General features: G+C 36.2%; 1 protein-coding gene and 1 pseudogene across 1 annotated transcript; both read right to left on the reverse strand.

Moving 5' to 3' along the window:
- Window positions 1–1,156: 1,156 nt before the first annotated feature.
- Window positions 1,157–2,824, reverse strand: LOC143578011 (uncharacterized). The gene is made up of 2 exons (XM_077061698.1): window positions 2,457–2,824; window positions 1,157–1,867 (listed from the first exon to the last, which is right to left on the reverse strand). The coding sequence occupies exon 2, from the start codon at window positions 1,662–1,664 to the stop codon at window positions 1,224–1,226; it is 441 nt and encodes a 146-aa protein (XP_076917813.1). The 5' UTR covers window positions 1,665–1,867; window positions 2,457–2,824; the 3' UTR covers window positions 1,157–1,223.
- A 1,577-nt stretch (window positions 2,825–4,401) lies between these two features.
- Window positions 4,402–5,991, reverse strand: LOC143578010 (putative galacturonosyltransferase-like 4 pseudogene; annotated as a pseudogene).
- Between the last annotated feature and the right edge of the window lie 9,502 nt (window positions 5,992–15,493).

The following is a 15,493-nucleotide window of genomic DNA, read 5'->3' on the forward strand; positions in this document are numbered from 1 at the left end:
CCGAGTCATAGTAGGCCTTAAAGCCGCAGGTAAAACACCAGCATAGGGTTACCGGACGAAGATAAGGCCATCGGAACCCTATTCATGTGTTTAAAATCATCGAATTAGAAGGTTCTAAACATCCAATTAGGGATTTGTTACCTTCAATTAAAGAACTGTGAAGTGCAACGGAGTGAAAGTCGGTGACGGATATTGTTGAAATCGGAGGAAAGCGAAGACCCTGTGATGGCGCGGCGATAAGAGGAGCATGTTGGTGGTGGCAACCGTCTGCCGTCGTCTACATACGCCTTGCTGAAGGAGGAAAATGGGAGAAATGAAAAGGAGGAAAATGGGAGAAATGAAACTCTAGAAATCAATTCTCCGCTTTTTTTAGAGAAACAAAATCAGAGAAATGGAAATGGTTTATTTCCATTTCTCACCTCTTTCTTTCATAAACAAACAAGAGAATTCTTTCCAATTCCATTTCTCACCCCTCAATTCCCTCTACCAAACACCCCCTAATTGCCTAATCCAATCTATCAGCAGTAGTATTAAGCTAAAAAGAGCACAATATATTTCAATACAAAATCATATAACAGTTGTAACATAAACAAACTTTTATATGGCCATAGTAGCAACATATGGAGAATGTGTTATTATGAACAACAATTACTTGCAATTCACATAAGAATACCTGCTTTCTAAAATAACAGGAAAAACATTTGACAAACACTAAAATGTAGACACAATTACAACAAAAACTATCACACAAACACAATGCAAAACACCTTAGGTGATTGAATTCATGTTACGCATCACTTATTGCCTGGCTTTAACGGCTCGTCATCATCTTCAATATCCCAACTCAAATCCTCATCATCATCATCTGCAACAGTGCTCAACCGCTTACGCAAGTCACCTTTGTTTGTTGTCTCACCATGAGAGACAACATTCTTGTCATCTGTTTTCTCAATATCTTCAATCTCATCCCACTCAAGATCCTCATCCTCCTGATTTGACGATTCGTTTGACTTAACCATGACATTATTATTATTATCTTTAATTTCACCTGAATCGAGTTTAATATCAACCTTTTCATCAGATTCCAGTACTGATTCAACTTTCTTAACAGTAGACTCTACATCATTCTTATCAACACTAACCACACCGGTCGTCATCTCCTTATCTTCGACAACAATCTTGGAGCTTAGAGTTTTAATTTCATCATCAGCGTTGTCTATCTTTTAAACATCAACTGAATCTTGGCCTTTTGAGGTACTAGATCTGATTTTATCAACTTCTTCTTGTCGTTGTTGTTGCTGTTGTTCAACCTCGTCATCTTCATCATCATCAACATCCCAACTTAACTCTTCTTCATCATCAGCTGACAACGACCTCTTCACAAGCTTCGCTCTCGTCTCCTCCTGCTGCTTAAGCTTCCACACCCTGTAAAAATACCTAAACCAAAACGTCGCATCATCAACCTCGTTCGGCACAAGCTTCTCATACATTCCAGCCAACTCACCGTTCTCTCCAACCAACTCCTCAATCTCATCCTTCTTATCCCCAACCGCAAACCCTACCTTCCACTTATTATAATCCTCCACATCCTCAGGATCCTCACAGTAAACCCTCACATCATTCCTAATAACATTCAGTTGCGCATCAAACCTGTTATATCTCATCGAACCCACACTTCGATCACTATAATCATCAACATCAGAAGAACCCGCAAGCAAAGCTTCTTTACCTTGTGAAATAATATCCGCCGTTGATTTCAATACTCCATCAATCGCCGACGTATCAACGTCAATAGAAGCCGGCAACTCCTTCACCGCACGGCTCGCAACTTCACGGAACAAATCAGATTCCTTTCGCAAACCAGTACCTGTTGGAAAATTGGATCAATAACAGAATATTTTATTTTGTGGGAAAACACAACCCACGGCTCTTTTCTTGTAATAATAATCAAAACCACACAAAATATATTACCATAACATCTCTAGTTATACTAAAACTTTTAACTTCTTTATCAAACTAAGAGACCAAATAAACTATTTTTTTTTGAACGGCCAAAGAATCCTCCAAATGGGCTACTGGCTAAATTCACAACATCGGGATGCACTCACATTTCGATACGAGGAAAACCCTCACCTAAGGCCAACGCTCGTGAACACTAGCCCGAAGGCACGACAGTGCAGTGTGATAAAACACGTTCAGTTCAGGGATCCAACTAGTGAATGCCACCTACTCGCCTAGTACTAAATCCTAGGGACAGGAATCGAACCTGGGCTACACGGAACACCAAGTCTGTTCCTTACATTTACCAATCCACCACCAGCTCATTGGCAAATAAACTAATTATAAAATAAACTTAATTTCTAACTCTAATAATTATTTGCTAACAATAAATTAACAATTTAATTATTAAACTCTTTCAAGTTCATATGTTAAATCAATATTATAATCTTCCGTACCGAATTCCTTGAGATCTCGACGGTATGTTTCCAATACTGATTCCGATTTGGTAGTCAAAGTTTTCACTAGATCTCAGAAGCTCCATAAACCACCACTAGCACCGCCGTCACCGCTGCCGTCGTCTTCCGATGAATTAATATTCGAAGTGGAATCGTCATATTCGGCTTCTTGGTGATCTGGCGATTCATTTTGGCGCGGATTTGAATCGGATTGTTGGTGATTATCTGGAGATTGAGGCTCCGGATCGTCTGCTAATATGGATCTAAAGAAATCCATTGATGATTGAACTGATTTGACAAGATTATTATTATTAATTTAGGGTTTCTGTAGAGAATAGATCGCCTCTGTTTTACGTTTATCCTTCAAATTGTTCTTATCAATCAAATTGTGAGTGTGAATGAAATGAATACTGGCCAACGGTAAACGATTTTAATTTGGGCTACATCTTTTAGGTCTATTGGGCTATACACATTAAGCTCATTATTTAGCCCGTCTACTAAATCGATAGAGATGGCCTCATGAGTGATTAATTTGCGGGTTTGGGACTTGGGTTAGTTTAAACATCATGGGTCGATTTTGGATTGAACCATGAACATGTATAGCCAAATGGATTCCCAAGTTGACTTGTTTAAGCCGTTTATTTTTATAATTTATAAATATTTTAAAAATGATTTTTTCTAATATAACAGTTAAAAGAGATAAATATTATGTTTATAGTTTGGTTTATACACTTGTGTGTTTTTTGTTTTAAATTTGTAACGATTAAACAATATATATTAATATGGAAATATGAAAAATAATATATTTATGGCTTAACGAGTGTTGTTTGTGTTAGCCTGAGAATATGAGTATTGGGTTCTGGTGTGTCCAACACAATTTTCGGGCTCACATATTCGGCCAATTTTTCAGGTTGGCATATTCAACCCATCTAGCACCCTAAATGGACTGCTTTTTTTAGTGTTAATTTATTATTTTCATTTTCTGATTATTTAGCCCAATTATTAATAAAGTTACACTCAGCATGAAACTCGTGGTAGTCAAGAATATAACCAAATTCAAGGAAAGTACAACAAAGATGTTATGGTATCACACAAGCAAACCTTTTGTTTTCTAAAGAAGCCCCAAGCTTCACTCTTTTAATCTTTTCTTTACCTCACATCCAAAGATTAGAATCATAAACAAATCCTTAAATTGTGACTGTTTTTGTGAAATAAAATTACCACCAAAATTATGCAAGAAAAGGGCAAACAGGATGATGGTTTTGGTCCATTTGGCATTTGCCATAGGCTATTCAGCTTCATCATGAATAGCATCCTTACTCGAGGCATAGGACGCGTTACATTGGCTACGACCAATACAACACCGCCCGTCATTAACCAAACTCGAGCCGTTGAACCAAGTCACGTAGGGCAAGACCAGATATCACCTGACGTTGACCAAACTCGAGCCTCTGAAGCAAGTCATACGAGCCAAGACCAGATGATCAAGCCCGATGAACATGAACTACTAGTTGAGTTTCGACACACCAACGGTTCAATGGTCAACCGAACCAATAACGCTTCAGGTCTAATCTCGATCCAAGAAAACAAGAATTTAACCAAAAAGAGTAAGAAAACGGGCTCACAAGATCAAGGTAAGGTCAACGGTGGTCGCGGGACGACAACTTTGACCATTATAGAAGGTGCGAAATTGCCCGAAAGGAAGCCTCATTTTTTGAGCGTTTCTTCAAATATCAATGAGAAAGCTGATGCATACATAAGGAGCAAAAAGGAAGCCATGGAGAGGAATCTAAGCATGTCACAAGCAAATGATGTGTAATGAACTAATGATCAAATTTGTTGGTGTATGTATAATAAGCAAGATTCCTATTTGCAAACATGTTTTAATAGTAATTATAGCACGCGTGTGATGGTTGTTATGATTGATTAAAAAACGCGTGCAAATGGCTAAAGAACATAATCTATGGGAAACAAATCAAATTAATGTACAACAAAGATGGGCATGGGGTTCCTAGAAATCTGACTAATCTAAAACAATGACTAAAACAAGATTAAGGTATAAACACGATACCTAAAACGAATTATCTATGTATGCTCAAATGTGGTTGTGTTTTTAGTTTTTACTGTTGATAAACAGACGTATAGATCCTGAGAAACATCGACATATTTGCTGTTAACCTCACCTTCCATCCTTATGTTGCAAAATCTAACCGTAAACCCTCTTCGCGTTCACCTTTGCATCTCTAAACGAACCTAAAACCAAACACTTTCTTGATTCTTGGCCTAAAAATCAAGAACCTGTCAAATGATCATCTTGATCCGTTTCGTGATCAAGACCCATCAAAATTCAAAGGAGTGTTTGGATTTTGACGACCGATAAAGATCATACGGAGCCCATAAATGGTCAACCACACACGGCTTACCCGAGTCAAGCCTTAGCCATGGTTTACCTTTACCACTCCAATGTAGCAAACTAATCGCACCCGGGTGCAAACTCCTACATTTTCCTTCAATATTGTCACCACCCAAACCATGTTGGTTCCAACTATGATGAACCGGCTTAATGTTCCCGGCAAAAACAAGCAAAAATGGCGGCAAAGAACCCAAATGATAAATCTTTTTCTTTTTTTGTACCACCATCCATTCTTCAACCTTTTGTAAATACCTGCTTTCCCGCCATTTTTCGACGTCTAGAACCATAACGCCCGTGTTGAAATAACACGGCTCTTTCCCTTCGAATATCTTTTGCAACTCGGGTTCGTTCCAAAAATTATCATTAAAGTATTGCGTAAAATTCGCTTCACAATATTCGGGTGCAGCGAGTACCTTGTCCCCTAAATCAACTCTCCATAACTTGTCGATATCATCAACGACTACAAGATCAGAGTCGAGATATATTATCCGTTTAACATGCTTCGGTATAATATCAGGCAGGTAAATTCTCGCATAATTCAAAGGCTCATCAAGCGCCTCACGGATGGATTTCGAAATCTTCCCTTGAACCAAGCTCGAGTCGAACCGATACAACTTAAAATTTAAATACGGGAACGTGGTTTTGATGCTGGTTTTAATGTCTTGATCAAACCTTAGCCACAAGAAATGAAAGACCACATTTTCGGGACAGCCCGAGTTGTGCAAAATGGACAAAATGGCTGCCATTGTGCCGCGAAGGTAATTAGAATCAAGGGTCATTGCTAGATGGATGGTGTCGTTGGCGGTGGAGCCGCATGGTTGGCCGTTGCGAAAGGCGGGAGCTTCACGGAAGAAGTTGACATTTTGGGAGAGTTTTCTGGGGAGATTGGTGGCGGTGGTTAACGACGGTGGTGGCGACAGAGACAGGAGGCCAAGGAGGAGTAAAAGATGGTTTAAGCTCCGAAAGGCCATCCTGCCGGCATGAATGGTGGGTGAACGGAGATATTAAAAGAAGGGTTAAACAGCCATTGGAGGCTGGTTAAAGAAGATAATCATTTATTAACACACAATCTTTTCAATGGCTTTGAGAGGATAAGAAGATTATTCGGAAGATAATATGTTTTCCTCATTTAGTTATTTTTTGACTTTTGTACATGGAATGGAAGTCCAACCAAAGTCAACTGTTGACTATTTATTTGGATTTGAACAGAAATCTCTCCGGATATTCAGCTTTGAGATTTGGTGATTGTATAAAATCAAAAATTATTTAAAAAATGGTAAATATAGTTTGTTAGAATCTTATAATTGGCCACCTCACTATCTAATTTAAAAAGCCTCGTTCTCACTCTAGTCAGACTATGTTGCCTTGACCGAGTTTAATCTGACTTCGAAGTTTGATTTGGGCGTTCCCCCGGGAGCCATACTGTCGGCTGCCAATTGACAGTCGTTATGCCGCCATAAGAACAGAACTCTTAAGCGTAACGCATGGTGGGACGAAACCCCAAGTGAGCTCGGGATTCGAACTAACCACCTCGCAAGGCCTTGCTTGTTAATATTCACCCAAAATGATACAAGTAGAGATTCAAGTTGAGTCTTCACTGAAGAAACTAAACGTTTTTGACAGTGGATGGTAAAGTTGTTGAAAGCAAATAATTATCTTAGAACAAATTTAAATAGGAAAATATTTGCTAGCTGTAAAATTTAATCGTAATGTGCGAGTTTGTTCTCTACTTTAATTATGAAATGAAATATTAATAGCATTTTTAATTATAAAATTAGCTATGAGATATTATTAGCGTTTATTTTTTAGTTTATTTATGAGACAGTTGTGTTAATTTGGGCTATAACTTTCTCTCTATATGCATACTAGCTATTATCTCTTATATTACAGAATTTACATTATTTGTTTAAAATATTTATATATTTTTAGAATTTTAATTTTTTTATTATATAGAAGTTAATAATATACTTGGTATTTAATGATGAAAGATTTTTACAAATAAATGAGATCTTATAACCCGGTTTAAAAACAATTTGGGTTTAATAAGACCCATGCCCGTTTATTTTTTCTATAAAATTGTTTATAAATTATAAATAATATATATATTTTTAAAAGAAATCATATATTAATTTTTAGTATATCCCTGTATTTTAAGATTTTCATATCAAATATTAGATGAGATTAATTTTTAATTTAATGAGATGTTATAACTCGTTTAAAAAGTATTTAGGTTTGGTGAGACCCAGACCTGTGAATTCGGGTCAAATGCATGAGAAGCCTCTATTTACAAATAATGCAATCTGGTGGCTTGAGAAAATGTAGAGAGCAACTATAAAGCTTTTAAAGTTTTCGTTTATATATATATAACTATTTTTATCCCCTGTATTACGTGGGTTGTGTTTCTTTTTCATGTATAATATTTATAAATTTTTAGATTTTAATTTTATTTATTGTAAGAAAGTTAATAATTACTTAGGGTTTGATGATGAAAGTGGTTCACAAATAAAAGAGATGTTATAACCCGTTTAAAAGCTAAGGGTTTGATGAGACAATGACCCGCTTATTTTTTTCTTTTTACTATAAAATTGTTTCTTAATATAAATAATATTTTTTTCTTAAAAAAATTAGATATTAATTTTTTGTATATCTCTATTTTATAGGATTTTCATATAAAATATCTGATGAGATTAAATTTTAATATAATGAGATGTTATAACCCGTTTAAGGTTATCTGTATTTGGTGAGACATATACCCATGAATTCGAGTCAAATACATGAGAAATCTTCATTTACAAATAAAACAATCTGGTGGCTTGAGAGAATGTAAGAAGCAACCAAAGAACTTTTAAATGTTTTGTTTATATATATTTAAGATTAAAATTCTTAGTTCTATAGTTTTTCTTTTCTTTTCCTTTTCCTTTTTTTGTACGCAACATATATTGTAATTTATTTACATCCTTATATGTTGTTTTATATTATTCGTTTATAATATTTATATATTTTTTTGAATTTTAATTTTATTTATTGTAAGGAAGTTAATAATGTGCATAAGATTTGATGATAAAAGGGTTTCATAAATAATTGAGATGTTATACCGGCTTAAAAGCTATATGGGTTTAGTGAGACACATGACCCACTTATTTAGTTATTTTACTATAAAATTGTTTTTATTATAAATAATATATTTTTTAAATAGATGGATATTAATTTTTTGTATATCCCTATATTATAGGATTTTCATATCAAATATTTGATAAGATTAGTTTTAATATAATAAAATATTATAACCCGTTTAAGGGCTATCTGAGTTTGGTGAGACCCCTATCCATGAATTCGGGTCAAATGCATGAGAAGTCTTCATTTAAGAATAAGACAATCTGGTGTCTTAAGAGAATTTAAGGAGCTTTCGTGTGTGTGTATATATATATATATATATATATATAAGATTATATATATACTAGCTTTTATCCCCCGTATTACGTGGTGTAATTGAGGGTCGTCTATAAGATTTCGAGTATCTAGATGATTATTTTTAAAAAGCCCCTTGTATGTAAAGTCTTTATTTGAAAAAGATCGACAAAATTTATGATAATGATAAAGAAAAACAAAAGTTACTGCAGCAATAAAAAAACAAAAACAAAATTAAACAAAATAAAAAGGGAAATTTTAGAGACACCAATGGTTTTTTTAAAAAAATCCCTTGATAGGCGGCCAATGGCATTATAGGCCGCCTATTAAGGGGTGTTTTTAGAAAAACTCACCCTTTTATCTTATTATGTTTTTTATTTTAACTGTTTGTGGTTTTTTCTTTTCTTTTTATGTTTTATGTTTTTATTTTTTGTTTTCTTTTTTTATTTTTTTATATAATAATATTTTAAAAAATAAGTGTTTTTGTAACAAAAGTTTTTTACTAAAACAATAAACACGTATATACATCAAACCAAAACATTATTATATACAAAAACATCGAGTTCTTACAAAATAAAACAAAATACACATAAACTATAAAAATGGCGTGTCGTCGATGTCGGCTGGCGTAAACGTCGCATCATGAACATCGACGTGGTTGTCGACCCTCCGTCTGACGCCTGATCCTTGACCGCCGACATCCACGTCGTCGCCCTGTCCGCGTCTAACGCCCGAAGTGCTCGCATCGTGGTCAAAAGTAGGTGGAGGTGGTACCCCGTACCTACCACCACGCTGAGTGTTGCCGAGGTAACTGACGATCCAGCCAATCTGACGATGGGTCTGTAGCGTCGACCGCTGCATCTCCAGCATTCCCCGCTCCATGTGCTGTAATCTGGCGTCAGTTCCGGCATCCAAACGCATTGCGCGATAAGTACGGGGGACGTGCTGCGGCAGTGGCTAATATCAAAACAATAACTAATTAATAAAATAGACGAATTAAAAGTAAAAATTAAACGATAATATAAACACGTACCTCATGTGCGTCACCATGAGCATCTGTGTCCCCACCTACATCCTCCTCCTCGTCGACAGGCTGGTCAACAACCTGGACCTCCGCCGCTGCAATTGGGGCAGGCTCGACAAAGGGAACCGGGACGTAAGGAGCGCGTGCTGACTGGCCGGACACGAGTCGGTCTACCGAATTACCATCAGCTCCTCGAAACGACTGCATGATATGCATGCTCGTACAGCGAGGGAGATTCAGCGTGTGACATTCGTCAATTTCGGGCCTCGTTTGTATTCGTTTATCATGTAAACCGACTCATTTTGTAAACCAAAGCTTATGATATAATCAAAATGATGGATTTTATGTTACAATATTGTTTTACACTTGTTGGGTCTTGAAAACATTCTTTTTGGTCCTTAAAACTCCTTAAAATGACTTACACCAAATTTTGAGGACTATTATTGCCATTTACCAAAAACTTGTTTGACCATTTCAACCATCACATGCATCTTTACCCTATTTGTATGAACCATACTCTTACCATTATAAAAGCAAGGCTCCATACACCATTTTGGTTGTTCATCTTCTCCAAAATCTCTCTCAAATCCAAGTATTCATCTTCAACATTTTGTTATTTTGATTTCTTAAGGTCAACTAACTATAATCTTTCATTTTAACTTGTTCATCTAATATTACTAACACTTGAATATGTTGGTACAACATATATATAATACACACCCCTTGTTTCCTTTATTTGTTACTTCACCGACTCCGGTTGGTTAAGTTTCGAATGTCATAAAGCAAGACTTCATGAAGGACTTTGTGTTCTTGATATATATACACACACACATAACTTATTATACATATCACTTATGACTAACTTCTAACCCTTTTAGTTTGTTCATCTTATTTACAAGTTCCATGGTGTGGGTTTGTATAAGACTAACCTCGGTTTAACCGAAACTAGTCCAAACCGGAAACCGAACTTTTGTTTACTAATTTTGTTAAAATAGTTCTTTAAACATGTTTATTGCTATATTTGAGTTTCAAAAATCATTTTTACAAGTTCTTTGATATTAAGCATATGGAATCTATCTATGAACTCGTTGGGAGATGGAAACCGAACTAAACCGAAACTTTTTGCTTAAAAGACTTGTAGTTAACTTTTTAGTTGTAAAATTTAAGTTTTCTTCATTTATAAACCAATATACAAGTTCTATGATATTTGGGCATGTAGAAACCATCTATGAACTATTTGTGAGATGGAGACCGAACCAAACCGAACTATACCGACTTTTACTCGCTTAAGACACACAGGTGTGTTTTTAGCTATCAAGACTTGTATATTTATTTAAAAATAGTTTACAAACTGATTTTAATTATTTTCTTAAGTACTTGGAATTGTTGGATCCAACTTGATCTCATCACATAGTTTGGACTAGAGATGGCCAAAAAAACCGGTTGGGGAACCGGTTTACCGGTTTAAACCGGAAACCGGTTTTTACGAAAACCGGTTTTTTAAAAACCGGTTTGACCGGTTTAGAAACTGCCGGTTCGTCTTTCGGTTACAAGTTCTAGATCCAAAACCGGTTAACGAACCGGTTATGGAAAAACCGGTTAACCGGTTTATAAAAAAACCGGTTTATAACGGCTATATGCCCGTTTTTTTTGTTTTTGGACCGTTTTTTTTTTTACCATTTTACCCCCACAAACATCTATATATAGTTTAGGTTGGGTATTGGTTAGATCACACTCGATTATACAACTCCAAACGCTCTAAACGTTTATTTCATACGCGATTATTTTGTTATCTCACGCTCAATTATACCACATTACCACTCCATACGCTCTTATTTCGTAGTCGTTTATTTCATACTCGAGTATACCACTCTTATTTCGTAGTCGATTATCATGGCCTCCCAAAGTGCTGCTTCATCCGTCAACATGGGTGCCTCAAACACGGGAGAAACGGTCGTTCGGGTCATCCCCACGAAACGAAACCATGATGTTTGGCAACATTTCGACCTATGCGAAATGTCTAACGGTAGCCAAAAAGCTCGATGCAAACATTGTTTGAAGTTTTATGGCAAAGATGCAAACTCCACTTTAAAAGCGCATGTACAAAGGCCCTTTTGCAAGGCCTTGAAGGACGAATCGGGAAGTAGTTCGCAGCCGGAGATGACGAATCAAGGAGCGGTGTTTACGTACGACGTTGAAGCGGTACGTCAACAGTTTTCAAACTTTGTGATTCAACAAACACTTCCTTTCAACCACTTCGACAACCCTCAATTCACGGAGATGATGCAAAACTATGTTCAACCACGCTACCAACACGTAAGTCGTTCGACCCTTAGAAGAGATTGTCTTAAAGCATGGAAAAACGCTAAATCCGAACTAATTTCATACTTTTCAAACTTACAAACTGGTGTAAACTTAACAACGGATGTGTGGTCGGTACCTCATGGTTCGCCCGACTCATACATTTGTGTGACGGCTCATTGGGTTGACCCCGAGTCGTGGCAAATGATGAAACGAACCGTTGCGTTTCAATTGTTTGATTACCCGCACACGGGTAGAAATATTTTTCAAATCTTGGATAAAGTCATTCGACAATACAAGATTGAACATAAAATCTTTTCAATTTCGTTTGATAACGCGTCCAACAATACGGCCGCGGTTGGCCATTTAAAATTAAAGTATAAACCTATTTGTGATGGAGCGTTTTTTCATAGCCGATGCATTGCACATATTATCAACTTGGCCGTGCAAGATGGGTTAAACGTGATCGAAACGCAAAGAAACAATTTTAAAAGAATGTTACGAGATGTTTTTAGCAACAATAAAACATTTTCAAGATACAAAAAATTTTGTGTAGAAGCTAATTGTCAATGGTTGGGGCCAAATTGGGATTGTCCAACAAGATGGAACTCGACTTGTAATATGTTTGAGAAAGCCATCCAACAAAAAGAATCATTAATTGCGTTTCATCAAATTTTGTCAAGTAGGGGTAAATGTGCACCGTACGATCCTAGAAACTGGTTATTGATTGAGATCGTTACGGAGGTCCTTCAAATTTTTAAATCATGCACAACTAGTTTATCCGGGGTTTACTATCCAACAAGCCCCATTGCTTTACCAAAAATTGCTGTCATGTGCACAAAGTTGAGTGAACTTCATTGTAGGGGTGCACCTTATTTTGATATGGGTGTAAAAACGAAAGAAAAATTTAGAAAATATTTTCAAGAACTACCCGCTGTTTTGACATGTGCTGCTGCGTTAAACCCTTGCATCAATGTTGGTGGTGTTGAAGCTTTAATAGAAAAAATTTGTGATGAGCTAGGGTTAAACGACGATCAAAACCCCTATTATAGCCAAACTTTAAAGAATGCTTTCAACACCACCTGTCAAACATGTATGATGTCTACCTTACAAAATACGGGTCGTCTTCCCAAATTCATGACTCGTTAAGAGCTGTTGCCCAATCCCAATCCCAAACCGACCTTGAAATGGGGATGTACTACATGATTTGGGAAGACGCCGGTAAACGTCAAAAGGTAAACACCCCAAGCAGTGAACTTGGAAGGTATGGTGGTACCAACTTTGTGAAACACATGACTCCGGATGAATTTAGAAGTCTTGATTTGCTGGCTTGGTGGAGAGGTAAGGAGGATGAGTTTCCGATCCTCGCCGCCATGGCCAAAGATTTACTAACGGTCCAAGCTTCCACGGTAGCTTCGGAGTCTGCTTTTTCTGTTTCTGGCAGGGTTATATCGATTAGGAGGACTCGACTCACTGCACCAGCTATAGAGATGTCGATTTGCTACAAGGATTACTTGGACTCTTTAGATAGGGCACAACATCAACGCTCACTCGAGGGGGAAATGGAGTATGAAGCGGGCTTGTATGAAGACGAGGTCAATGAAGGACACACTCAACCAATGACCGATGAAGAAGCCGCGTACGACGGTTACCTAAGAAATAGCTCGGGATCGGGTAGCGAAGAAAATTAGTTAAAGAAACAGCAAACATGGAGGCAAATCATGAGTAAGAAACAACAAGTTGTTCATGTAATCGTGTCTAAGCATTCTTTTTCCTAATATGTGCTCTTATTTACTTGTTGATTTGGATTTTTCTAATTTAGTTAAAGAAACAGCAAACATGGAGGCACATCATGAACAAACTGCGATTGGGAACAACAGGAGCATCTGCTAGTTCACGATTTAATGTTTGTATTTTTGAGTTAAATCATGAACAACAGTTATTGGCAGAGATTTCTTCAGTGTTAATGATTTAATGTTTGTATTTTTGAGTTACGAATATGCGATAACGATTTAATGTTTGTATTTTTAATGTAAAAACTATAAATGAAAGTTATGTGTTTTTAATATTTGGTTTGTTGAAAACACATTCACCAACACACACTCATACTCATCTTCCAAGCAAAGAACCCTAACAACGAAAGCAAAGAATGGCTTCGGTCAGTCCGTTTTGCCTTGTAGTTACCGTTTTGCCTTGTAGTTACCGGTTTGTTTATACTGTGAAAAAATAATGGTCTTCATTAAGTACAAAATATAAAAAACAAATATTCGTATTTGAAACCGCGAAATTTAAAAAAAAAAAAAAAAACCGGTTAATAAAAAAAACCGGTTAATAAAAAAAACCGGTTAATAAAAAAACCGGTTTATTAACCGGTTCTAACCGGTTTCTAAACCGGTCCTAACCGGTTAGACCGGTTAGGGTTTTGACAGCAAAAAACCGGTTATTAACCGGTCCGGTTATTAACCGAACCGGTTTTTTTCCGGGGCAAAAAAAACCGGTCCGGTTAATAACCGAACCGGTTTTTTTAAAAAAACCGGTTTGTGCACCTCTAGTTTGGACCGAAAAAACCGAACACTCGCTTAACGTGCGTTGTTAGTTCTAAACAATAGATCTACATACTTGGTTAAGTGTTAGTATATTTTAATGAGTTATCTCATAACAATTAATATGTTGGAAAGTTGACTTTGGGTTTGACCATTTGTCAAGACTCGAATCGACAACCCGAACACTCGTTAAAAACCCGTTTTAGTATCTTTGTCCCAAAGGAACTTGCATTTTAGCATTTTTCCCACCTTATTACTTAACATTGGTTAAGTAAATATTAAGGTTAGATACTTTAACCCGGTTTCAAGCAAACTTAAATTTCAAAAGGATTGTTATTATAAATTCTTAAATAGTTACATTTTAAACCTTGAACTTTAATTGTTTACTTTTTGCAACAATTATTTTATTTAAAGATCTTCAAGACAACCATTCTAAATCCAAGATTTTATTGTCATTTAGGCCTTGCTCGTTAAACTTCATCCATCTGGTTATTCATCTTTTACCGATCAAGTTTTATACTTGAACGTGAGTAACTTCATACCCGTTTTCTATCTTTTATTTTTGGGGTGACATTTCATATTATCTAAACTAAATGTTTTATACTTGGGTCTTAAACCACAAACGTTGTTGTATACTTTACTTGAATAATTGCTCGATTTGGTGTTCTATGCTTATTTGCCTATGTGTTTATCGCTTTTGGATGGTGGAACTATAAATCCTAGACCATTTGGCAACCCCTTATGGCAAGGTGTCATTAACGTAATGCAATTAATGATAACTATAAAATCCTAAACTATTTGGCAACCCCTTATAGTTGGGTGTCGCTAACTTGTTAGCGATAACTATTTATCCAAGTTTATAGCTATTATTTATGGTTTTGTATACTAGTTTTGTGGCTTTTCATACTATATATCTATTGTTCAAACTTATGAATTGCTCACCAACCTTTGTGTTGATAAACTTTATTTTATGAAATGTTACAGGTTTGCATCTAGGTTGATTTTAGAGTTCGGTGAAGAAAACGTCACAAATACCGTTAGGATATTAGCAAAAATGAACAATATTTGATTTGCTATATTTTGTTGTATTTGACTTATGAATATTTGGTTATGTGACATTTTCGATGTTGTGAAATGAAATGAGTTTGTTAAATATTGTCGCTTTAAATAGTGTCATGCGCTTATGAGCAATCGTTGCACCCCGGCATCATCCGCCGCCTTTGATCGGGGTGTGACACAGCGTACCCCGCCACATGCTCATGCTCAATCTCCATCTCCACCTCATCCTCATCCTCTAGCTTTAATAATAATAATTTTAATAACAATAATTATAATAATTAAATAATAA

The sequence above is a fragment of the Bidens hawaiensis genome, unplaced genomic scaffold (assembly GCF_021521415.1).
Source record: "Bidens hawaiensis isolate Kalapana, Puna unplaced genomic scaffold, B.hawaiensis_p1.1 tig00028994_1, whole genome shotgun sequence".
NCBI lineage: Eukaryota > Viridiplantae > Streptophyta > Magnoliopsida > Asterales > Asteraceae > Bidens > Bidens hawaiensis.